This window comes from Pyrus communis, chromosome 11 (assembly GCF_963583255.1).
Source record: "Pyrus communis chromosome 11, drPyrComm1.1, whole genome shotgun sequence".
Classification (NCBI taxonomy): domain Eukaryota; kingdom Viridiplantae; phylum Streptophyta; class Magnoliopsida; order Rosales; family Rosaceae; genus Pyrus; species Pyrus communis.
The window spans coordinates 17,368,216-17,396,215 of record NC_084813.1 but is presented as its reverse complement, the minus strand read 5'-3'; the positions used below and the strand labels follow the sequence as shown (position 1 = coordinate 17,396,215).

General features: G+C 35.7%; 1 protein-coding gene and 4 pseudogenes across 1 annotated transcript; 4 read left to right on the top strand and 1 right to left on the bottom strand.

Annotated features, from left to right (window-relative positions):
- The first annotated feature begins 89 nt into the window (after positions 1-89).
- LOC137709099 (wall-associated receptor kinase-like 10) lies at positions 90-5,074 on the top strand (annotated as a pseudogene).
- Positions 5,075-6,306: 1,232 nt separating this feature from the next.
- LOC137709098 (wall-associated receptor kinase-like 1) lies at positions 6,307-9,226 on the top strand (annotated as a pseudogene).
- Positions 9,227-10,632: 1,406 nt separating this feature from the next.
- On the top strand, positions 10,633-12,672 carry LOC137709097 (wall-associated receptor kinase-like 1; annotated as a pseudogene).
- A 7,945-nt stretch (positions 12,673-20,617) lies between these two features.
- On the top strand, positions 20,618-23,621 carry LOC137708525 (protein DETOXIFICATION 41-like). The gene is made up of 7 exons (XM_068447620.1): positions 20,618-21,007; positions 21,329-21,873; positions 22,130-22,216; positions 22,386-22,681; positions 22,775-22,893; positions 22,984-23,070; positions 23,156-23,621. The coding sequence occupies exons 1-7, from the start codon at positions 20,696-20,698 to the stop codon at positions 23,225-23,227; spliced, it is 1,518 nt and encodes a 505-aa protein (XP_068303721.1). The 5' UTR covers positions 20,618-20,695; the 3' UTR covers positions 23,228-23,621.
- Positions 23,622-23,669: 48 nt separating this feature from the next.
- Positions 23,670-27,482, bottom strand: LOC137709096 (pentatricopeptide repeat-containing protein At3g59040-like; annotated as a pseudogene).
- Positions 27,483-28,000: the final 518 nt, after the last annotated feature.

Here is a 28,000-nt window from a genome sequence, read left to right as displayed (position 1 = left end):
CTCACAAGCAACAACAACCCCAAACCAACATCACTGGACGTAGGAACCTCAGGAAAACTCAAGCAAACCTTCACGAAACCCCAACAGTGATGGTGTCACTGTTCATCGTCTTCTCCGACGTGTTTCGTGTTTTTCCGACGTTGGTAAGCTTCTAGAAACCCTTGGGTTATGTTTTAGGGTTAGATCGAAGGTTGTTTTAAGTGTTGTATACGTGTGAATCGCAAAAAATAGCTCGGAGTAGCTTTTCCAAATTTTTCTGCAAGCACCACCCCTGTCGAGGAAATTTCCGGCGAAACCACGGCGGCTTGGCCGGTGTACCAGGTATCAATCTCTTCATCTCACTGAGTACTACAACTTTCCTTTTAGTTTCACCCAATTTCGTTGAGTATTGAAGAAGTTATATTCATTTGAATCTTGCCCAGTTTCCGACGACCTCCACGGCTTTCGAGGCATTTTCCGGCCAAATAACGACGATTTGGACGTCTTGTAAGGTACCATTCTCTTCCTCTCTTTGAGAGCTATGATTTCCGTTTTTGAATCACTCGATTTCGTTGAGTATTTACAAAGTTATGAGGGTTTAAATTTTGTTCAGTTTTCCGGCCAAATTCCGGCCTTCTCCTTGCTTTGGGTCCTGCGACGCATGTTTTGAACTCAGGCCGGGCTTTCAAGCCCAAAGCCTCTTCGAACCAAACCCTTTGGGCATTGTAAAACGTGGGCCTTTGGCCCGTTGCCAATAAAGCCCAAACCCTTATCCTTTTATTTGGTTTAAACCCCAAAACCCTTGTAGATAGGCCTTTGGGCCATTCAACGTAACCCATCCCTTAGGGCAGCCCAACCCGTGTCCCTTTAACCTTTTATCTCAAGCCTTTGGGCCGTCCTACCAAGCCCAGCAGCAAGCCCAAGCCCTAAACCTATTTCCCCTTAAACCCATTAACCCTAAACCCTTAGGGCCCAACCCGGATCTAACCCTAAGCCCAAATCCGGTTGACCGACCTGATACGTTGACTTTTTCTGACCGTTGACTTTGACTTTGACCTGTCAAAGGTCAACGTTGACTTTTCAGGTTTTTGTCCGTCACCCTCCTAGGCTAATTTCGACGTCCTGGACCCGTTTTTGAAGTCGGTTTTTCCAAATTCAATCATTCGAGTAGAGTTTGACTAAATGTACCATTTATGTGCTTAGGGGCAATTAACTGTGGTGTTTCCATCTTCGCTAGTTGCATGACTACTGTGAGTGAACCCCTTCTAAAAATACATGTTTTGATAGTAGAAATGCATACATGAAAAGCATGATTTGATGACTATGTTTTATGAGATAATATGCTTACTGAGGTTAGTTTGAATTATTACTATTTTTCCTATAACCTGTGTTCTTATAGAATATCCGATGGATAACGATATGATATTTAGAACATGTTTAGAACACCTCTTTATAGTATAGATGATGGATAACTTTATACTATGAAGTTGCTTTTCAATATATGTATGTTCACTGGTTTTGTACTTATCTAGTGGTCCTTTTCGCTACGGGGCGTAGGGATAGATCTGGTCCGTCCCGGGAGACGGTTTCGGTGTTGGCATAGGGCCTGAAGTGTGTTTCCTCTGGCTATTTAGCACAGGGACGGGGAGCCGACATGGGGCCTGGAGTGTATTTTCCTCTGATTATCTGCTCAGAGACGAGGAGCCAGCATGGGGCCTGGGGGTTATTGGACATTCACTAGTGATTATTGTATATACAAGTTATGATTTTAGACATTACACAGCATGCTGGGTTTCGGAAAACCTATGTTTATCATGGTATATGTGTTTTCATAAAACCTGGGGGATAGTACGTTGATAACTGTTTTATTATATATATATCAACTTAGTCCACTCATGTTTGTTTTGCACCCCCTTCAGGACTTAGAATCGAGGCATACAATCTCGGCGTACAGGTACTTCCACATTGGTATCTTCAAGTCCTCTTGGTGTAGGATCCATTCTTTTATTTATTCAATTTTATATTATTTCTTTTAGTGTTCTAGATTAGATGTGTGCTCTGAACACGTTCCTTAATTGCATATTCATTATTCCTTTATATTTATAAGTCTTATCTACCCTTTGTTTTCAACATTTACACTCAATAAATGACTTTCGTCACCCTCGGGTATCGGCCAGCACGTACATAATTGTCCATCACGATTTAACGACTATATCAACTTTTGGTGATTTTTTTTTTTTTTTTTTTTTTTTGTAAGGATGCTAATTGAGGTTTAAAACACATGTTGAATATACCTGATGTTCATATTCGATGATCATTTAACCATTTGAAAATAAATTTTAAAATTATGGAATAATAGAATTTTTAAGTTTGACCAAGGAACATAGTATTTCGTTGAGTAAAGTTTACCTAGTTCGTCAAGGAATATAGTATATTTTGTTCTAAATTTTTAGAGGTTGAAAATATCAAATTTTCAGATAATAGTTTATTAGATTGATTGATGCTTCCTCCAATCTTTTTTGATGAATTTTCTTATTCTTTGACTGATATTTTGCAATTTGAATTTTGACTTATACATATATAATATATTTATAAATTAGCATGCTTCAGTCTTTCACCGTCAAGTCACCTAATTTTTCAATCGTCAAGTACTAAATGCAACAACAAAAATATATAAAACAAAAAAACAAAAAAAAAAAATTGAGAAAAGAAGAGAAAAATCAACATTACCATTCAATTTCCACGCTAATTTCCTCGTGTTAATGTGACTTGTTCAAAATTTGACATACCAAGTAGGAGGTGCTGGAAATCCAAAACCTTTCTTGAGCCGTACCAAGTAGGAGGTGCTGGAAATTTCTGTTGAGGACAGAAACACATTCAAGGTCACAAACCGGATCGCCTTCTCAAATTGCAACAACAAGCCAATCAACCGCCAGACGGCCAACTTGGAGGGAAGCCCTTTTGCGTATTCCATTGATAACATGTTCACTGCGGTAGGTTGTGATGTTACGGCCAACATCACCTCAAACTCAGACGGCTACTCTATTTCAAGTGGATGTAAGTCCGATTGTAACATTTCGATCAATAAGAGTAACGGTACTGGGCATAATGAATGCAATGGGGTGGACTGCTGCCAAACTGCCATCCCTTCATTTCTCTCCGCCTTCAATACCAGCTTCCAACCTGATGATAATCAAAGACGGAGTTCATGCAATTCCGCATTCTTCGTAGACCGCAAATGGTTTCAGTGGTATGTCAACAATTCAACAAACATTTCTGCCATCAACGACAGGGACAATATTCCTGTGGTGCTGGAATGGAACTTGTTTCATTCCACAGCTGATGTGTTTGGAACCGTTATGGAAGTAAATGCGACGACAGTGAGTTCTGACACAACCCGGCCTTATTGCCAATCCTACAATGACACTGTTTCCATATATAATGAATCCTTAAGGCTTGAATGTACTTGCAGAGGGGGCTACGAAGGAAATCCTTTTCTTCTCAATGCATGTCAAGGTAAAACTCTAATACAACAGTTTCAATGCTTTACGGAATAATTTCTAATTTTTTCAATACGCATTAATCCAGACATTAATGAACGTGTGCTCAACATGACGTGTAGCAAGAACCAAGTTTGTGTGAATACTGTTGGGGATTGGCGATGCTATTCCCGCAAAGAATAGCAAATCGTAGGTCAAAATCATCTTAATATGTATGTCCCTGCACTACACGTTCTATGCTATATGTAACAATGCATAATCTAGCATTACCAAGATGAATTGGAATTTTGAAAAGCAATTCATAACCAACCATGTAACACATTCCAACAAATGAAAAAGTGAAATATCTCTGGTTATATTTGTACTATCCTTTCTTATTTTCTAAAGTTATTGAGGTATCGGCAGTGGTCTCGAATTCCTGTTATTGCTCGTTGGTGCATGGTGGTTGCACAAATTCATACAGAAAAGAAAAGCCATTAAACGCAAGGAGAAGTTCTTTGAACAAAATGGTGGTATACTGTTGGAGCAACAATTGGCTTCTGGTGAAGTAAATGTTGAGAAAATTAAGTTGTTCAATTCAAAGGAGTTGGAGCAAGCGACTTACCATTTTAATGTGGATAGAATCCTTGGCCAGGGAGGCCAAGGTACTGTTTACAAAGGAATGTTGACAGATGGACGCATCGTAGCTGTAAAGAAGTCTAAATTAGTTGATGGAGGCGAAGTTGCACAGTTCATTAGTGAAATTGTCATTCTTTCGCAAATTAACCACAGGAATGTGGTTAAATTGTTATGGTGCTGTTTACAGACAGAAGTTCCTCCCTTAGTTTATGAATTCATACCGAAAGGAATGATTTATCAATATCTGCATGAAGAAACCGATGAGTTTTTACTTACATGGGAAATGCACTTAAGGATTGCCACCGAAGCTCTTTCCTACTTACATACAGCAACAGGTTTTCCAATTTACCACAGGGATATCAAGTCTACAAACATACTCTTAAATGATAAATACAGAGCAAAAGTTGCAGATTTCAGGACTTCGAGATCAGTTTCCATTGACCAAACGCACCTCACCACAATAGTAGTTGTCACCTTCGGGTACTTGGAACTGGAGTACTTCCAATTGAGCCAGTTGACGGATAAGAGCGATGTGTATAGCTTCGGAGTTGTCCTTCTTGATCTATTGACTGGAGAAAAGCCTGTTTCTCTAACAAGGTCACCTGAAATCAGAGGCCTGGTTACATACATATTTCAATTTTTCGATGGAAGAGAATCGTCCGTTTGATATTCTTGATTCCCGAGTTAAGGAGGAGGGTGTAACGGATGACATTCTGTCAGTTGCTAACCTCACATACAGATGCCTGGATATGAGTGGAAAGAGACAGCCGACGATGAAAGAAATGGCAATGGAGTTCGAGAGGATTCAGAAATCAGTCAAGGCTTCTTATAGCCTGCAACAAGACTACGACGAGGTCGAATATCTTAGAAAAGAAGGAACTTGTCCTTGGGATATTACTTCGAGATCAACAGGGTCGGGTTTGGATGGAGGTACTGCTTCATCGAAAGATTCACTACTGCTATTAGCATATATGTAAACTGGAGATTTCCCTGATCTAGGTTTGGAAACGAGAATTTTCTTTATTTTTTTCTCTGGTTTTGACCAGCTTTTTCAGTGGTGTCTGTCTGTTGTGATTTTGCTTGATGTTTTTGTAGTAAAAATATTGATGTGTTTGACAATTGTATGTTTGTCTCAGCAAACTGTTATTAGCAGTTTAAAAATGTCGTCTTGCATCGTTCGTATATATTTTATGTCTCGTATTTTTATTTTTTTAGAAAAAGACTAGAGAATTATCGTTTTGGACTACAAATAACGGCAAGGCTTCTAAATCCTAATCAGCTTTTGTGTTGTCCACTTCTGTGGCGTTAATTTTCTGTTTTATTCCCGCCACCCACTAGTCAAAAGAGGGTGATATTTGGCAGTCTATTTCCAACTTGGATGTCTAATTAGAACTGTCAAGGGACACTTGGCTGATAACCTTCACTGTCCAAAGATGGTCTGCGCTAAATGTTTGAATCAACCCTGGAAAGAAAAGGAAAATTATACAATTAAAAAAATTTAAAAAAAATTAATAGAAAGAAAGTTTGGAAATATAGGAAAAGAAAAGAAAAGTCCGGTAAAACTTTCTTAAGTAGCACCAAAAAATGAAGTACTAAGGGTAATGTTAAGAAACCAAATTTTTTTAAGTGGTGATTGATAATTGCATTATTATTTTTTTCTTTTTTAAAAAAACGATATTATCTAAACTAAAGGTGTGGGGAAGTAGGCAAAATCTCATAATCGGTTGGCAATAATGTAGTTCAAATTCAACTCTAGCGAGAATCAAACTTAAAACATCTCACTTACAAGTGAAGAAAAATAACATTATACCGTAGTACCAAGAATAACATTAAACCATAACACTAAGTAGTAATTGGATTATCACCTAAGTATTAATTAATATACTTATTTCTTATTGGTGACACATCATTTAATTGTCAAATTTAGTTTATAAATCCTTAAGGTAAATTAGTCAACGGCACATGACAAATTTGCTATTATAGTAATCCAATCACAAATACTTGGGTTTAGATCATTGGTTTGAGTAACAGTTATCAATTAGATTTGTCAATCATGGTTACTAGAATCCAATCCCGACCTTCAATGTTTATTCTTTGACTTTGATCTTTCTGCACAACGCATCGAGGAAAATTCAGCACAGAATTTTCACATGGGCAAAAAGAATATATTACTAGTCGTACCCCTCCTTATAAAGCACGGATGGGGAATTCGGATTTTCTCCGTCACGTTCAAGAGCAGAGAGAGAGAGAGAGAGATGAAAATGGTGGTACAAATTTTTCAGATGGTTTTGTTGTGGCAAATGAGTAGCGCATTGGCGCAATCACCGCCTCTAGCAAAGTCTGGTTGCCAAGCACAGTGTGGGGGTGTTACGATTCCATACCCCTTTGGAATTGGACCCAACTGCTACCTTGATGAATGGTTTTCGATATCCTGCAATGATACTTATAATCCTTCCAAGCCTTTCTTAAATAGCAGCAAACTTGAAGTTCTGGATGTATGTCGTGTCAACTATCCTGCAATGTCAACGTGTGGTGATATGAGCAGTGCCTATGTGATGAGCTTGGAAGGAGGCCCTTTTGTTTTCTCCCAATCCAACAATAGATTCACTACTGTCGGATGCAACAACTTGGCTCTGATGACAATGGTCAACGGTTCGACCATTGGCGGGTGCTTATCTTTCTGCCGAAATGGTTAGTAGTAGTACCTGCAATGGGATTGACTGCTGCCAGACAACAATCCCTTCAGATCTTCAGGTATTCAATACAACTATAGAGAGCGTGGAAACCGGGGAACGCACAGAGGGATGCAAGTATGCATTCTTAATAGACCGACAATGGTTTGAGAACGAAGGACTAAGAAAAGCCTCAGACATACAAAACATGGACTACTTTCCTGTGGTGCTGGAGTGGAGGATAGATAGACGGACATTTGATAGACGGACATTTGACTCGCTTGCAACGAATAAATCAATAGCTTTCAACAATTCAACTGTGTGTGAAAGTGGAAGTTTCATCAATTCCACCTCTTTTAGTAACACGAATTCAATGTTTCGATGTTCTTGCAAAAGGGGATACGAAGGAAATCCGTATCTTCCTGATGGATGCCAAGGTAAACCTCTCACAAATTCACAATTTTTTAATTATTTTGTTTTTATTTTGAACTACAATTGGTTCGGCATTTCAAGCAATGGCCTCAAATACAAGGCAAATATTTTCACTATATATTTCTAATTCATCTTTTATAATGTTCATTCTTCTGCCATCTGGTTAATCAATCCTTTTGCACTTAATTCATATTAGATATCGATGAATGTGTGGATCCACAGAAGAGCCCTTGTTTGCTAGAAAATCTTGGATATACTTTTATTTGTAATAATACTATTGGGAGTTATGAATGTTACTTTTTCGGTCCTCCTGAAAAGAAGAAATCTACAGTGAAACCAGGTACGCCTCTGTCCCTTCAATTGGCCTGGAACAACTTTCAGTGGATTCAAATGCGAAAAAAATTGAACAGTTCACTAAATTTTCCAGAGAGATTAGCCAAAGATTTGGGTACTTTTTTGTATAAAATGTATTGATTTGTGCAGGTATTGGTGCAAGCTTGGGGCTATTACTTCTTCTTGCTGCTGCGTGGTGGTTATACAAGGTAGTGAAGAAAAGAAATGATACTAAACGCCGAGAGAAGTTCTTCAAACAAAACGGTGGCTTATTGATCAAAGAACAATTAAGCTCCGGTGAAGTAAATGTTGAGAAAATAAAAATATTTGATCCAAGGGAGCTAGAGAAGGCCACATATCATTTTAATGTGAACAGAATACTTGGTCAGGGAGGCCAAGGTACTATTTACAAAGGAATGTTGACAGATGGAAGAATTGTCGCTGTGAAAAAGTCGAAGGTGATTGATGAAGGGAATCTTAGGCCTTTCATTAATGAGATTATCGTTCTTTCACAACTTAACCACAGGAATGTGGTTAAGCTATTCGGGTGTTGTTTGGAGACAATGGTTCCTCTACTGGTGTATGAATATGTTCCCAATGGTACCCTCTTCGAGTACATCCATGAAGATAATGAAGAGTTTCCTCTTACGTGGGATATGCGCTTAAGAATTGCCATTGAGGTCGCTGGAGCTCTTTTCTACCTACACTCATCAGCTTCCATTCCCATTTATCATCGTGATATTAAATCCACAAACATACTTTTAGATGACAAGTACATAGCAAAAGTAGCTGATTTTGGAACTTCAAGATCAATTTCCATCGATCAAACTCATGTAACAACACTAGTACAAGGCACTTTTGGATACTTGGATCCGGAGTACTTCCAATCAAGCCAATTCACAGAAAAGAGCGATGTTTATAGCTTCGAAGTAGTCCTCGTTGAGCTCCTGACAAGTCAAAAACCAATTTCATTCACAAGATCGGAAGAAGGCAGAAGTCTAGCTACATACTTCATTCTTAAAATGGAAGAGAAACGTCTGTATGATATCGTTGATGTTCGAATTATGAAGGAGGGAAGTAAAGAACAGATTAAGGCAGTTGCTTGCCTTGCAAGAAGATGCTTAGACTTGAATGGAAAGAGACGTCCCACGATGAAAGAAGTTGCAATGGAGCTGGAAGGGATTCAAAAATCAGTTAAAGGTTCTAATGTGCAGCAAAATCATGAAGAAGTTAAATATGTTCCAAATGAAGTGACTGGTCCTTGGGATGTTGTTTCTACATCAACAAGTTCAGTCGTGGACAGTAGTATTGCTTCATTAACTGATCGACTTCTGCTATCGTCGTCCAAATTTCAATGACCATGGACCGATTTTAGGCTGCGTTTGGTACAACTTTTGGGAACTGATTCTGAATTGCATCCGAAGCTTCTGTCTCCCAAAAGTGTCTACTTCAGCCTAAAGCTAAAGGACCACCAATCTGTTTTGAGCAAACTGGTCCAACCTACATTTAGCATATTTGAAAAGGGAGATGACTTTGACACACATTTTTTAGCGGCTCACGTACCTCTGTTTAATCATATCTATTAATTATGTTTCTTTCTGCACGTTTTTAATTTTTTTCTTGTATTTTTTAAACTCTAAGATGTTTAATTTGTACTTGTTTTTAACTTTTTCTGTATATGGTTCTATATTTACCTGTGGCTATTTTGTCTATTTTGTACCTGTTTTTGTTGAGCAAATTCTTTGATTGATCAGAATGATCCCCTTTGATAAATTCGCTTATCTTATAAGTTTATATATGTCCCTTCAACATATGTTTTTCATTTTTTTTTTCAGTAGACTAGTTACAAATGGAATAGAAAGGAACATAGAGATCCTTCCAAAAACTAGTTGGATTTGTAAGACCCATTCAATTTAGTAATGGTTCCTGAGACTCTATATTAATTTTTATTATATTCAAGGAGATTTTCTAAGATAATCCTACAGTTATAATAAAAACATGTGACAGTGTGATTATCGCATTTAAAAATTTCTTCTAAGTAGTCATGTGTAAAATTATTTTTAAAATTTTTTAACTTTGTTAAATTGTGACGAGCGTTTAGTTTGAGATACTATTTATTAGGCCTAATAAACGGATCGTGTCGTGTTACACTTGCTATCTTAACGAATTCTTGACAAATCTTGTCATTTTACCCGTTAAAATTAACAAGTAAATTGACTCGACCTGTTATGGTTGGTGGTTGGTAAAAGGATCCAGTACATACACTTCAGTAACAGAACTATTTTTGGTTGGTGGTTGTGTAAGAGGGCTACTAAACTAATTCCCCAAAATAGAAATTTAAATTTAAAAAAAAAAAAAAACAAACTAAAGAAAGAAAAAAAGACCTGAAATGTTGGTTGGTGGTTGTGTAAGAGGGCTACTAAACTAATTCCCCAAAATAGAAATTTAAATTTATAAAAAAACAAACTAAAGAAAGAAAAAAAAGACTTGAAATGCGGGCTACTAACGTAATGGCACTTGTCCTTTCGAAGAAAACCTAATGACACACACTGATATCATCTGATGTGTCAATCAATTCAAGCTTGTATTTAATGGAATGTCGACCAAAAAAATAGGTAGTTTAGTTGCAGCTAAACTTCTCTTGCTAAGATAGCACGTACAAACTAGTGGGTGCCTAACATTTTGAATGGTAAGGTAACTATACCCTTTTTTTTTAATCAGAAAGTCAATTTTCATTAAGGCAAAAACTAGTACAAAGTTCAAAAAGGACAGGGTAAATAACTACAAAAAATGTAAAAGGTCCAAGAAAACGAGAGTAACAACTCAAGATATAATGAAAGACCCATATAAGCTTAGGCCTGAAGCCAGTAGAAAACAAAAAGCAAAAAATTCTAATCTTTAGCGGCAGAGACCACATCGTCACCACCATCACATCCTCGAATAAAGCAAAACTCCGAATTGAGAAGGTGTCTACCAGATGTAAATCCACTTCACGAACTCCTGCAAATATATACAAACAAAGTATCATATGGGTAGAGGGTGAGACTAAGGGTATGTAAATACCCAACACTTAACCTCAATTAGGATCCTGCATAGGTATGCCGGTTGGGGGAGGGGAAGTGAAGGAGGGTAGTAGATTTGGAATCCATTTTTTGATTGGAGCCCGCCTATCTGAGTACATGGTAGGATGGGAATGTAGTATCACAGCTAAGGAGAAGGGAGGACATAAAGTTAAAAGACAGTTTCTCCTCTTTCCCTTCTTATTTTTCCTACATAATGTGACAACGTATAAATATATTCACCCTCCTCCTTCTAGTTTCAGGTGAAACATTTATATTCTCTCTCACCTTGCAACTTTCAGATAAACATATTCTTTTAAACTTAATATTCTCTGACTATTGAATGTTAACGCATAATGAAAATTTATAATAAAATTTATTGCACATGTAGCATATCGAGCGAGTGGTAGGATGAAATAGAACCTCATGATTAGAGCTTCTGACAAGGGCAACCAATCAGCTAGGCCAAATGGACAAGGATTGTCTGCCCTCCCACTTCCAGTGCCCTCCCGTGTCCTCCTGTTTTGTGTGGTCACAGTTAAGCCATGTCAACATTTTATATTGTTTTTTTATAGAGATAATAAAACAAAAATGAATAGTAATATAAAATGTTACGTGGTTTAACCGTGACCACACAAACAGGAGGGCACCAAAAGTGGAAGGGCAGACAATTCTTGTCTGAGCCAAATAGCATGACTAGCGCTCTCTACCTAGGTTATACCGCTAGCTCGACTTCGTCTGGAGAGTTCAAATTCTCACACATTTTCTAATGTGTAGTTATGTCGATTCGCATCCAAGCATGGTTATTTCGTATATAATATCAAAATAAATTCATAAACATGTTCTAGAAGTTGGAATGTCAATTCAAATTGAATAGACATATATTCCGTAAATAAATTGGATTCCGATCGGATCAGATTGAATTATCAGATTCGTATGGTATTCAAATCATCGATACAATCGTAGAAAGAAATATGTTAAATTTTAAAAACCAAATCATAGGAAATTGGCCAAGGACCACTTTAAGATTTAAAGGATATCTTTGAAAAATAACAAGAGGCGCCATCAACTTTAAGATTTAAAGGATATCTTTTGCGAGTATATCCGTGAAGATAATGAAAAGAGTTTCCTCTTACGTGGGATATGCGCTTAAGAATTGCCATTGAGGTCACTAGAGCTCTTTTCTACCTGCACTCATCAGCTTCCATTCCCATTTATCATCGTGATATTAAATCCACAAACATACTTTTAGATGACAAGTACAGAGCAAAAGTAGCTGATTTTGGAACTTCAAGATCAATTTCCATGGATCAAACTCATGTAACAACACTAGTTCAAGGCACTTTTGGATACTTGGATCTGGAGTACTTCCAATCAAGCCAATTCACTGAAAAGAGCGATGTTTATAGCTTCGGGGTAGTCCTCGTTGAGCTCTTGACAAATCAAAACCCAATTTCATTCACAAGATCGGAAGAAGGCAAAAGTCTAGCCACATACTTCATTCTTAAAATGGAAGAGAAACGTCTGTTTGATATCGTTGATGTTCGGATTATGAAGGAGGAAAGTAAAGAACAGATTCAGGCAGTTGCTTGCCTTGCAAGAAGATGCTTGGACTTGAATGGAAAGAGACGTCTCACGATGAAAGAAGTTGCAATGGAGCTAGAAGGGATTTAAAAATCAGTTAAAGGTTCTAATGTGCAACAAAATCATGAAGAAGTTGAATATGTTCTCTGTGGCTATTCTGTCTATTTTGTACCTGTTTTTGTTCAGCAAATTCTTTAATTGATCAGAATGATACCCTCTGATAAATTAGCTTATCTTATACATTTATATATGTCCCTTATGCATATGTTTTTCATTTTTTTTTCCAGCAGAGGAGTTACAAATGGAACAGAAAGGAACATAGAAATCCTTCCAAAAACTAGTTGGATTTGCACGACCCAAGTCAGCGTCGTTGGTCTTCCCGGAGTCGGCGTCGTGCTTCTCCAGAGTTGGCTTCGTGATCAAGCTTTTTCTCAAGCTTCCCATGTGTGTATCTTTCCATACGGACTGGTGGTGAATACTAACAATAACTTTGATGGTGGTACATTTTTCCTGATTTTTTCTGCAACATTTAAAGAATAGAAGATGATGATGTGTGCAGATAGCAGAGAGAGAGAGACTTGAGTTCTTCATGGTCTTTAACTCATTGTAAACAATCTGGGAGAGGACCAAAGAAGAAGGATCCGGTGGGTTTGGGTCTGGAGGGGATCCTCTCCCCCTTGCATGAAAGCCTAATGACAATGGTAGAGAATGACTCATATAGCACATGTGCAATTTATATGGCATGAGTTATATATCACGGTAACTTCTTATGCTAATAAAATAAAAATATGTGAATGTGTTGTTTATATATCTTTATTTCATTAACACAGAACATCACGTGATAATGAACTCGTGTTTTCTAAGTCATTTTCGATACTAAGTATATGACCAGTCTCTAACAATTTTAGTTTGTTTATATATCTATTCTATATATTAAGAAAACCCTCGTGGTCAACTTTTTGCCATTTTTCTTTTTTCAATTTTACCCTCACTTTTGAGACACTCTTGACAAAAAGGATGGTAAAATAGTAATTTTGTACCTTTTGACAAAATGACAATCATATCCCTATTTTTTCTATTTTACTCTCACTTTTGATTAGACTTGACAATTTGTTACACAACCCATTAACACGACACGTAAACGACACGAAAATAACGGGTTTCGGGTCAACACGATAACTCATCGAGTCATTATCGGGTCACACGATAATAACCCATTAATAACGGGTCCTTAACAGGTTTACACGAGAGTGACACGCGGGTAACCTCTTTCAACACGATAAGAAAAATGCTATTTTGATGATTTTAATTCTTTAAACTACTAAAAAAAACTTAATATAAAATGCAATAGATATAATGAATATGTATATATTGTTTCTTAATTATTATTCTATATAAATTTTAAAAATTTAAGTTTTATTTATTTATTTATTTTTATAGTATATTATAGGCAAAGATTGAGATTAACAATCATAAAACAAATTAAAAATAAAAATATCAAGTAATTTAAAAATACCAAACACATAAAAATATTATAATAATTAATTTCCCGCCTTATATTTCAAGAGTTTCATCCATTTCCTGCCTAATATTTAACCCAAAGAAACTCTAAGTGTTAGTTAATGTATCGTTTTGATGGGATACGCATCCTATGAAACTAATTTCAACGATCCAACCGTCAAACTTGTTTATATATGCTTTGAAATCGCACACGCCAAAAATTACAAAAAAAAAAAAAATTCAGAGATAAAGTAACGAGACAAAAAATTTCGACGGTTATAAATGAAAAATCACGATTTAACGGTTATTTTAACTCTGATTTTGAAGATTTTTTACAACTACACTCCTTGACCCTATATGAATACAATGAATGAATTCGATCTTCAATTTAAAGTATTTACACTAGTGGATACCACAAAATCTTACGTTATACTTGATGAAAGTATAAATAAACTCTTAAGTATTAATGAATCTATCGTTTTGATGGGATACGCATTCTACGAAACTTATTTCAACGATCCAACCGTCAAACTTGTTTATATATGCTTCGAGATCGCATACGCCAAATATTGCAAAAAAACAAACATTTAGAGATCAAGAAACAAGATAACTTTTCAACGGTTATAAACAAAAAATTACGATTTAACGGTTATTTTAACTCTAGTTTTGATGATTTTTTACAGCTACACTGGTTGACCCTATATGAATACAATGAATGATTCGATCTTCAATATAAAATATTTACACTAGTCGATATCACAAAATCTTATGTTATACTTGATGAAAGTATAAATAAACTCTTAAGTGTTAGTGGATCTATCGTTTTGATGGGATACGCATCCTACGAAACTAATTTCAACGATCCAACCGTCAAACATGTTTATATATGGTTCGAGATCGCATACGCCAAAAATTGCAAAAAACAAACATTCAGAGATCAAGTAATGAGACAAAACTTTTCGACGGTTATAAACGAAAAATCACGAATTAACGGTTATTTTAACTCTGATTTTGAAGATTTTTTACAGCTACACTCCTTGGCCCTATATGAATACAATGAATGTATTTGATCTTCAAGTTAAAATATTAACAGTAGTGGATACCACAAAATCTTACGTTATACTTGATGAAAGCATAAATAAACTCTTAAGTATTAGTGAATCTATCGTTTTGATGGGATACGCATCCTATGAAACTAATTTCAACGATCCAACCGTCAGACTTATTTATATATGCTTCGAGATCGTCTACGCCAAAAATTGCAAAAAACAAACATTCAGAGATCAAGTAACGAGACAAAACTTTCAACAGTTATAAATGAAAAATCACGATTTAACGGTTATTTTAACTCTGATTTTAATGATTTTTTACAGCTACAATCCTTGACCCTATATGAATACAATGAATGAACTCGATCTTCAATTTAAAATATTTACACTAGTGGAAACCACAAAATCTTACGTTATATTTGATGAAAGTATAAATAAACTCTTAAGTGTTAGTGAATCTATCGTTTTGATGGGATACGCATCCTACGAAACTAATTTCAACGATCCAATGTCAAACTTGTTTATATATGCTTCGAGATCGCATACGCCAAAAATTGCAAAAAACAAACATTCAGAGATCAAATAACGAGACAAAACTTTTCGACGGTTATAAACGAAAAATCACAATTTAACGGTTATTTTAACTCTGATTTTGATGATTTTTTACAGCTACAATCCTTGACCCTATATGAATACCATAAACGAATTCGATCTTCAATTTAAAATATTTACACTAGTGGATACCACAAAATCTTATGTTATACTTGATGAAAGTATAAATAAACTCTTAAGTGTTAGTGAATCTATCGTTTTGATGGGATACACATCCTACGAAACTAATTTCAACGATCCAACCGCCAAACTTGTTTATATATGCTTCGAGATCGCATACGCCAAAAATTGCAAAAATCAAACATTCAAAGATTAAGTATCGAGACAAAACTTTTCGACTGTTATAAAAGAAATATCACGATTTTACGGTTATTTTAACTCTGATTTTGATGATTTTTTACAGCTACACTCCTTGACCCTATATGAATACAATGAATGAATTCGATCTTCAATTTAAAATATTTACACTAGTGGATACCACAAAATCTTACGTTATACTTGATGAAAGTATAAATAAACCCTTAAGTGTTAGTGAATCTATCGTTTTGATGGGATACGCATCCTACGAAACTAATTTCAACGATCCAACCGTCACACTTATTTATATATGCTTCGAGATCGCATATGCCAAAAATTGCAAAAAACAAACATTCAGAGATCAAATAAAGAGACAAAACTTTTCGACAGTTATAAACGAAAAATCACAATTTAACGGTTATTTTAACTTTGATTTTGATGATTTTTTACAGCTATACTCCTTGACCCTATATGAATACAATGAATGAATTCGATCTTCAATTTAAAATATTTACACTAATGGATATCACAAAATCTTACGTTATACTTGATGAAAGTACAAATAAACTCTTAAGTGTTAGTGAATCTATCGTTTTGATGGGATACACATCATATGAAACTAATTTCAATGATCCAACCTTCAAACTTGTTTATATATGCTTCAAGATCACATAAGCCAAAAATTGCAAAAAACAAACATTCAGAGATCAAGTAACGATACAAAACTTTTCAACGGTTATAAACGAAAAATCACGATTTAACGGTTATTTGAACTCTGATTTTGATGATTTTTTACAGCTACACTTCTTGACCATATATGAATACAATGAATGAATTCGATCTTCAATTTAAAATATTTACACTTGTGGATATCACAAAATCTTATGTTATACTTGATGAAATTATAAATAAACTCTTAAGTGTTAGTGAATCTATCGTTTAGATGGGATACGCATCCTACGAAACTAATTTCAACAATCCAACCGTCAAACTTGTTTATATATGCTTCGAGATCGCATACGCCAAAAATTGCAAAAAACAAACATTCAGAGATCAAGTAACGAGACAAAACTTTTCGACGGCTATAAACGAAAAATCACGATTTAACGGTTATTTCAACTCTGATTTTGATATTTTTTTACAGTACACTCCTTGACCCTATATGAATACAGTGAATGAATTCGATCTTCAATTTAAAATATTTACACTAGTGGATACCACAAAATCTTACGTTATACTTGATGAAAGTATAAATAAACTCTGAAGTGTTAGTGAATCTATCGTTTTGATGGGATACGCATTCTATGAAACTAATTTCAACGATCCAACTGTTAAACTTGTTTATATATGCTTCGAGATCGCATACGCCAAAAATTGCAAAAGACAAACATTCAGAGATAAAGCAACAAGATAAAACTTTTCGACGGTTAAAAACGAAAAATCACGATTTAATGGTTATTTTAACTCTGATTTTGATGATTTTTACAGCTACACTCCTTGACCCTATATGATTACAATGAATGAATTCGATCTTCAATTTAAAATATTTACACTAGTGGATACCACAAAATCTTACGTTATACTTGATGAAAGTATAAATAAACTCTTAAGTGTTAGTGAATCTATCGTTTTGATGGGATACGCATACTACGAAACTAATTTCAACGATCCAACCGTCAAACTTATTTATATATGCTTCGAGATCGCTTACACCAAAAATTGCAAAAAACAAACATTCAGAGATCAAGTAACTTAACGAGACAAAATTTTTCGACTGTTATAAATAAAAAATTACGATTTAACGGTTATTTTAACTCTAATTTTGATGATTTTTTGTAGCTACACTTCTTGACCCTATATGAATACAATGAATGAATTCGATCTTCAATTTAAAATATTTACACTAGTGGATATCACAAAATCTTAAGTTATACTTGATGAAAGTATAAATAAACTCTAAAGTGTGAGTGAATCTATCGTTTTGATGGGATACGCATCCTATGAAACTAATTTCAACGATCCAACCGTCAAACTTGTTTATATATGGTTCGAGATCGCATACGCCAAAAATTGCAAAAAACAAACATTCAGAGATCAAGTAACGAGAAAAAACTTTTCGACAGTTATAAACAAAAAATCACAATTTAACGGCTATTTTAACTCTGATTTTGATGATTTTTTACAACTACACTCCTTGACCCTATATGAATACAATGAATGAATTCGATCTTCAATTTAAAATATTTACATTAGTGGATACCACAAAATCTTATATTATACTTGATGAAAGTATAAATAAACTCTTAAATGTTAGTGAATTTATCGTTTTGATGGGATACGCATCCTATGAAACTAATTTCAATGATCCAACCGTCAAACTTGTTTATATATGCTTCGAGATCGCATAGGCCAAAAATTGCAAAAAACAAACATTCAAAGATTAAGTAATGAGACAAAACTTTTTGACGGTTTTAAACGAAAAATTACTATTTAACGGTTATTTTAACTTTGATTTTGATGATTTTTTATAGCTACACTCCTTGACCCTATATGAATACAATGAATAAATTCGATCTTCAATTTAAAATATTTACACTAGTGGATATCACAAAATTTTATGTTATACTTGATGAATGCATAAATAAACTCTTAAGTGTTAGTGAATCTATCGTTGTGATGGTATACGCATCATACGAAACTAATTTCAACGATCCAACCGTCAAAATTATTTACATATGCTTCGAGATCGCATACGCCAAATATTGCAAAAAAAGCAAACATTCAGAGATCAAGTAACAAGACAAAACTTTTCGACGGTTATAAACAAAAAATTAAGATTTAACGGTTATTTTAACTCTGATTTTGATGATTTTTTACAGCTACACTCCTTGACCCTATATGAATACAATGAATGATTCGAACTTCAATTTAAAATATTTACACTAGTGGATATCACAAAATCTTATGTTATACTTGATGAAAGTATAAATAAACTCTTAAGTGTTAGTGAATCTATCGTTTTGATGGGATACGCATCATACGAAACTAATTTCAACGATCCAACTGTCAAACTTGTTTATATATGATTCGAGATCACATAAGCCAAAAATTGAAAAAAACAAACATTCAGAGATCAAGTAATGAGACAAAACTTTTCGACGGTTATAAACAAAAAATTACGATTTAAAGGTTATTTTAACTCCGATTTTGATGATGTTTTACAGCTACACTCCTTGACCCTATATGAATACAATGAATGAATTCGATCTTCAATTTAAAATATTTACACTAGTGGATACCACAAAATCTTATGTTATACTTGATGAAAGTATAAATAAACTCTTAAGTGTTAGTGAATCTATCGTTTTGATGGGATACGCATCTTATGAAACTAATTTCAACAATTCAACCGTCAAACTTGTTTATATATGCTTCGAGATCGCATACACCAAAAATTGCAAAAAACAAACATTCAGAGATTAAGTAAAGAGACAAAACTTTTTGATGGTTATAAATGAAAAATCACGATTTAACGGTTATTTAACTCTGATTTTGATGATTTTTTAGAGCTACACTCCTTGACTTTATATGAATACATGAATGAATTCGATCTTCAATTTAAAATATTTACACTAGTGGATACCAAAAAATCTTATGTTATACTTAATGAAAGTATATATAAACTCTAAGTGTTAGTTAATGTATCGTTTTGATGGGATACGCATCCTATGAAACTAATTTCAATGATCCAATTGTCAAACTTGTTTATACATGATTCGAGATCGCATACGCCAAAAATTGTAAAAAACAAACATTTAGAGATCAAGTAACAAGACAAAACTTTTCGACGGTTATAAACGAAAAATCACGATTTAACGGCTATTTTAACTCTGATTTTGATGATTTTTTTATAGCTACACTCCTTGATCCTATATGAATACAATGAACTAATTTGGTCATCAATTTAAAATATTTACAGAAGTAGATACGACAAAATCTTATGTCATGATGATTTATGAAAATTGAGGATTTTGTAACAGGATTAACATGTAAGCTTTGAGTTCCTTTGGGAAGGTTGCATGGTCGTTTAGATTTTTAAAACGCTCCAAATCTCATGTACAATGTTATTTATTTTAGTGAAAAAGTAATACAATTAATAATAATTATTGTAGAAGTGTGAAAAATGTAATCGCTCGTAATGAAAAACTTTACAACTTTCATTAAGGTGTTAACTCCGAAATTTAGTATGTATATACTAATTTAGTATTATGTTTTACATTTTTTTGGGTCAAATTATATTTTTCATTTTCATTTTTATTGATTTAAAATATATTTTTCTTAACGGGTAACATGTTGGGTCATATTACCTGAAAATATTAACGGGTTGATTTCGGGTCGGGTCATATTACCCGTTTACTGTAACGGGTATTACACGACACGACCCGTTAAGCTATCGGGTATGACACGAAAACGACACGAACACGAGAAACACGACACGAATGCCAGGTCTACTTTTGATACCCAATATTTACATGAAGAGGGCAAAATGATAATTATGCAATATTAAGAAAAATATGCCCTTACTAAGAGATCTCATCATCATTGTCTCATATTTTTTAAAAAAAATTTAAAAACTAATCACACTCCTTAATCAAAAATAAAAAATAAAATGAAATTATTCACACATAAAGTGTCCCCATATGCTAATATATAAATAATTGAACACTGCTCGATATTTGACTTTATGTCAATTCCAAGAAAAAAAAAGTGTACAGATATATTGACTTGGGTAGTTGCAGCTAAACTTCTCCTGTACACCTAATATTATATCCATATATATATATTGACTTAGGTAGTTGCAACTAAACTTCTCTTGTACACGTAATATTTTTTAATGGTAGTTGAATATAACCTAGTTTCCCCCTTTTCCCTTCTTATTTTTCCACACAAAGTAACAGCGTAAAAATACATGGTGCACACTCCTTCCGCGTAAACCACGCACAGTATCTCACACAGTTTCACAAGCATCAAATAGTGGTGTCTCAGCCGCTGAGATAACCATGGAGACGGCGGAAGAGTACCAACCGCTACTTAACAGACTCGACTCACATTCCCGGATTCCTGACCTCTCGTCCACTGCCGTTGAAGAGTTCCTGGAGCACAAGCCCGTTGCAGTTCGGTGGTGGCTTAGGCTGGTGGCATGGGAGTCAAGGCTCCTATGGATTTTATCCGGCTCATCTATCATCGTCTCCATATTCAACTACATGCTCAGCTTTACCACTCTCATGTTTTGTGGGCATTTGAGTGCCTTGGAGCTTGCTGGTGCCTCTATTGCCAGTGTCGGAATTCAGGGTCTTGCTTATGGTATTATGGTACGTACCCAAACTACTAAAGTACTCTGATCATTCTGCAGCCGTCCAGACTCATTCAATGTCTTTTTTTTTAAGTGCAAATAGCAGTTTTCATTCAATGTTTTTTGTCTTTTTTTCACAGCTTTTCAGTTTAGCATCTAGCGTTCACATTGTACACGTAAGAAAAACACAAAATGTTCAATTTTGGAGTATCTGAATCTAAACCGAGTGCGCCAAACCTGTTACACTAAAAAAGCCATGTAGCCCAATTTTCTCTCCGTATTTTTCTTGTATGGTTGGACTAACACTTTTGTGTTCTTAATTCTTGGTTTGGAATCAAAGTTGGGAATGGCAAGTGCTGTGCAAACGGTGTGTGGGCAAGCATATGGAGCCAAACAGTATCCAGCAATGGGAATCATATGCCAAAGAGCAATCATCCTGCACTTGGGAGCAGCAGTGCTCCTAACATTTTTGTACTGGTGGTCTGGTCCAATCCTCTTAGCCATTGGCCAAACAGAGGAAATAGCAGCGCAGGGACAAGTATTTGCCAGAGGAATAGTCCCACAGCTCTATGCATTTGCCATAAACTGCCCTCAGCAGAGGTTTCTCCAAGCACAAAACATTGTCAACCCTCTGGCCTATATGTCGGTCGGGGTTTTCCTCGTCCACATTCTGCTCAGTTGGGTGGTGGTTTATGTGGCGGATTATGGGCTGACGGGGGCGGCTCTCACTCTGAGTTTCTCATGGTGGCTTCTTGTCATCGTATATGGGATTTACATTCTTGTCAGCCCCAAGTGTAAGGAGACTTGGACTGGCTTCTCTTGGAAGGCATTTAGGGGCATTTGGCCTTACTTTAAGTTGACTCTTGCCTCCGCTGTCATGCTCTGGTAAGTGTGAGATTTTTAGGAAATCCACGCAGATACAACCGGTTGCAAAGTTTTGGTCACAGCACAACCGAGAACAACGACTTACTGTCTTTTTGTCTTTTTAGCGTCCCCAAGTTCTTATTTTGATTAAAAATTTGTTACCAATTTTATTTGTGCGTATTACTATTTTCCCCTTTTTTTTTCGTTACGTCTCACTTATAAAACTCATTTTTACGTACAAATAACCGTTGGGTTTTGTTGCCATGCATTGATGTAGTTTGGAGATTTGGTACAGCCAAGGGCTGGTGCTGATATCAGGGCTTCTTGCCAATCCTACAATCGCACTGGACTCCATTACTATTTGGTAAGCCTTTTGCTAAAGCAATTTATTTCATAATTATATTTTATGCTCCGAAGCACCATAAATATTTTTTTCTTTTATCCATTTCATCTTTTATTGGTCAATTTTGATCATGTTGTTTAACAGAAATTTTAATCTAATTTTACATTTTTTGGATGTGATGCAATTCCAGCATGAGCTACTTGACCTGGGACTTGCAATTTATGTTAGGGCTAGCCGCGGCAGCCAGTGTTCGAGTCAGTAATGAGCTCGGTGCCGGGCACGCGAAGGTGGCCAAGTTTTCGGTGTTTGTAGTGAACGGGACAAGCGTACTGATTAGCATAATCTTCACTGTGATTATATTGATATTCCGAGTCGCACTAAGCAAGCTTTTTACGAGCGACGAGGAGGTTACCACGGCGGTATCGAATTTAACCCCATTGCTGGCCATCTCTGTTTTCTTGAATGGCATTCAACCTATACTCTCAGGTATTCATACATGATATATAGATGCAGTGGATGAACAACCTAGAAACTAAGGATTTAGCCGTCGTTTATAATTTAGCTTGTGTTGAATTTCAGGGGTGGCGATCGGAAGTGGATGGCAAGCTGTTGTGGCGTATGTTAACCTGGCATGTTACTATATTATCGGTCTTCCAATCGGATGTGTTCTTGGCTTCAAAACTAGCATGGGAGTAGCAGTAAGTTGAATATCTCCTCACTCTTGCTAGCAAAAGTGATTGATTTGTTTTGTGAGTGATGGCAAATGATGAATTTTTGGTACTTTTCAGGGTATTTGGTGGGGTTTGATCATTGGAGTTTTTCTACAAACAGCAACTCTAATTGTTCTCACTGCGAGAACAAACTGGCCTGCTGAGGTAATTTAAATTTCGAAATCTAATCTTAAATTGCAAATATGAAGTGCATTTGACTAAGTTCTCACCAATGGCCATGCTTTTGTAGGTTGAAAAAGCAGCTGAACGATTGAAGAGATCTGCAAGTGCACAAAGATTAGACTTGGTGACCGATATATGAGGCGGCCATGAAGGTTTCCGAACTTCATTTCACCTGCGCTTCATGTAGGAAATCCTTTGTTTTGATATCGCATGGTTGACGAGAATTAGCCTAGATGTTTGTTTTGTTACTTGCTTCTTCCCCTGCACACAGCTCATCAGATTACCAGACATTTTAGTGTAGAAGCTGCAATGCTTGAATCACAAAATTGTGCTTGTGGTTATAGACAAGTGCGAATTCCGAAAAATGCACATTAACTAGGCTGCTGCAACATCAAACAGTTCCATTTTGTTCTCCGTCCATCTCATCTCAAAGAGCAGGACGATCAAGGGTGGCCGGAATACTCATCCAATATAGTTCACAAGCAGCAAAATATACTCACTCAAGCTGGTGTGAAGTAATTCCGCTCCCACAAAGTAACTCTTAACTTATATTCTTGGCTTAACTGTCAAGCCACTATACCACAAAATAGAATATCACAACTTTACGAATCTGCAACTGCAAGTAAGTCCCCGAGGTTTTTCTCGTTATCAGAGTGTAAATAAATCAGTTCATGTTTTCGCTCGTTATTTGATGAAGTGACTTGTGAAGAACACTCTAATTCATCATCATACTTTTCATCATCCTCTTTGTCATACTCATCGTCACTATCATTCTCATCAACGGGCACCAAAGACTTACTAGCTCCTTGTTCATTGCTACTCTGATCCAAATTTCCTACAAGCTGGTTAGCCACCTTCTGTTCCTCTGCTGTTTTTGCCAGAGACAAAAGGATATTTTTTTGCTTTCTGATCAGGCGGAAGCCTACAGGATTCCATTTCCTGGTACCAAACAACAGCACTACCGAAATCTCTGTTCTTTCCATACGCATCCATGATTGTTGTAATACCAGATGCCAGCATTTCCTCATATTTCTCCATCATCTTCTCGATATTATTTGTCTTAGCATACCCTTTGATTAACGTCCCATAAGTGATGATATTGTGTTTAAATGCATCTTGTATTAATTTCTCAGCACCCTCCATGTCAGATGCATTCACATATGCTGGTAGCATCCTCGTATAAGAGCAAAGATCAGGGTTAAACCTGAAGAAAAACAGAGGGTTCACTATCCAGATCAGAGAGTAAATTTTTAGGGATAGGGCTATTTCTACCCTCCAACAAAGGCATATCTTTAATTATCTATAAATGGACAACTGTTTTTGACATACGATAGTTGACATTATGCCACCTAATAATTCATGTTCTATCAGACAGTAGAACCATAAAATGCATGCAAGACCTAGGTATTTCGTTCGACAAACACATGTCAAGGTAATTGGTAAAGGGAGAGAAGTGAGAGGAACGACCCAATGGATGCCAACCAAATCCAATCCAACATTGACTGGTTGGTGGGATTTACAATCTGATCTAATAATGATCAGTTTTTGGAAACTCAAGTACGTTCATGTACATGCTCAGACACGTAAACAGACAAAATTCACTATAAAACAATATTTATGTAAATAGGATGGACAAAAAAAGGCAACACATGTCAAATAAATTATACAAGAAAAGTCCTGCTTGAAAATGATACTAATTTAAATATCTTATCAAGTATGAAATACTGAATCATCCAAGACTTCTAGATCCTAGATTCTTAGGATAAGTGAACCCAACAACTAACAGGTCCAACCTAAGACGTCAATGAAAGAGAGACGACGTAAATATTTTACAGAGTTGAAACTTTTTCTTTTCCAGTTTTGTTTATTAGGCCTATCCCATAAAGTGCACGTGGTGCTCAGTATTCATTTACTGCCACTAGTTAGCACAACAATCCTTTCGGAAAAAGCAAAAAAAAGAAAAACAATGTAAAATGATATGCATGAGAAAGAGGAAAATACAGGATTTTTACGTCTCCTTGATCAATAATTTTTGCCAATTTTAGTAATTTTCATGTGTGATTGACATGGTTTTACGTCTCCTTGATCAATAATTTTAGTAATTTTCATGTGTGATTGGCAACCATGTAAAATCATTGTTAAACCTCGGTGATAACAAAACGCATATTCTCATTTAGGTAAGCTTTGTTTTTTTTTTTTTTATCAAAATAGACCAGGAAATTATTGCTGCAAGACCGCACATTCTTCTATTTGGATCATATATTAACCAATGATGCTTAAAAAGTAGTAAAAAAAACAGACCAAGGAAACTATTTTCTTTCTTCAAAACAGACCAGCAAAATATTGCTGCAACCCTATTTTGTAATTGTAAAGCATACTCAAATAGGAAGGTTTAGCATGCCTTACCGAGCTACATGGCTAATTAAGTAATTATTCATGTACTTTACCAAAATTTACCTGGTTATACATCTTGGAGACTTCCTTGTATTATTTTCAAATGATATCAAGCTATTATAAGTGATCGTCGATTGTGGAACACCTCTCTAAGACATCACTGCAAACATCTTACAAGCCTTGTCATAGCTCCCCGCCTTCTTATACATAGAAATCATCATGTGGAACATCTTTTGGTCTGGCTTTAAAGGTGATTTTTCCTCATTTAAAAGAGTCTCAAATATTTCTTCAGCTTCCTTGAACTTAGACCCCAGTAATTCAAGGTACTATATGAGGCAGGTAGAAAGACTCCAATGAAAGCATGCATAATGCTCAAAGGGCAGCAACATTGAAAATATTGAAGATGCCGGCATCATCAAAATGTTGTCAGCACTAAACTGAAAATTAAGATTTAATCGAAGTTGTTAGGACAGTGACAAGTTTGGCTAAACAAGGTATTTACCTCAACAAATATCTTTAGTATTATTTGATATGTCACAGCAGACGGTTCAGGCCTAGAAGACAGCATCCTTCTAAATATTGCTTCAGCATTGTGATACCGCCGTCCTTTTCCATATGCTTCCATAAGAGCAGTATGAGATATTACCCTTGGTGGATGGCGGCCTTTCTCATTCATCAACCTTAAAAGCTTCTCAGCCCTTGTGTAGTGCCCTTACTTTCCATAAGCTGTCATAAGCATCAGGAAATCCATTTTGCTGAAGTCCCACCAGTTTTGCGTCTGAAGCCATTCGAGAATCTAGAAGTCAAAGGAACATAAGCAACAAGTGATTTAATCATCAAATAAAATCCAGCATTTAAAGAAATGCGCTCAGAAACCGAATAATTGCACAACAAAAAGAGCATCTTTACACACCTGGCTGACAAGGTTCCATTTTTTCAGTTGCTTAAATCTAACCAAAGTTCCAAGGACAACATCCTTGGGAATAGTCTTGTCTTTGAGCTTTTCACTTTTGAGCACAGAAACTGCAGAACCTGTCTTTTCAATTTCATTCATAAGTCTCCTCCAGTTCTTCTGCTCGGCTTCATCAGCAGCATCTTTGAAAGCTTCTACTTTCTTCCTTTTCTGCAAGAACCTTCTTGGTGCCAGCATGCCCATACAAATGACACGGGAACCTATAGAATTTGTGCATTCTTTCAATTTACTGAAGACAAAAAGTCCACAGTTATTACTGAATATCACAATGAACACATATATCATCAAATATCTCTCGGACTAGTAATTTCTAAGAAAAACATGAGTGTCCCGGGTTGCCGGCAATCTGAATGTACAAAGTCGATATGCATCCACTTGCGCAAACAAGCCAAAGGCCGGAGCGCAAAGAAGTAAATTACTTAACACTGCAATTAGGAAGATATAAAATAATGTAAAACTCCTATATCTATAGTATATGCTTGTACTTCGACTTTGAGTGTAATGGCAACCCAATTTCACTCAATGAATTATATGACTCCCTACTTTGATTCCAAAGACATACAGAACCACCATTCTCACCTTCAACCCCAAGAAATGCAGCAGCACCAAATGCAAATATGCAAGATAGGAAAACTATAACAAGAAGAAAAAAAACATACTTCATATCCATATCTTTCAGTATTTTGAATCAAAATTGAAAATTTAATGAACCACGGTTCCCTGTTTGGCTGCCCAGATAATTTCATAGCTAAAGCCTAAAGCATGCAACTTTCAAAGTAAAAACTAAAAACTACAACCCAGAGACCCAAATTCTCCATGTTATCCCCCAAATTACACAATCAACCCAACAGGACACTAAAGATTCAAACTTTAGAACCTGAAACAAAACACAAATGCTCAAATGTAAGATGGGGTTCTGAGGGTTTTGCAGGGGTTTAACAAACGGGGGTGAAGGAAGAGAAACAAACCTCCAATTATCCAGAGGAGCTGATGAAATGAAAGGCTTCAAGAAAAGGGTTTGAGGCATTTCTTATCTGGGTGCCTCTCAGAAGCGTTTGAACCAAAGCTGAGTGTCAATGGAGTTGAAGGGGCTTTTGTGAAGGTGTGGGAGCGGAAGACTCTCATTTTTCTTTGACAAAAAACTTAAGTTACTCGCTCAAAAAGGAACCAGAGTGGACTAGGTGGACACGTGGGAATAATAAGTTGAAACAAATTTAGACTTCATAATTTAAGATATTTGACCGTTTAAAGAACATTTTAAATAACTACTTAACGTTTTGAAAATTAGATATATGTTAAGTCTTTAGAGTGTAATTAATGACGTGAACAAATATATTGATGGGCATGTTCAAATTTTTATTGACACGTCGTCTATGAAGCTTTGATTCCTCAAACAGATCGTTTTTCGCAAAGTTATCCTTAAATTTCCTTGGCTAAAAGGATAGCTTTGAGGATTTAGAGCTCCATAGATGCCACGATAGTAAAATTCCAACATGCCCTTTAATTTATTTGTCTACGCCATCACTTGATGCGAGTGATATCATC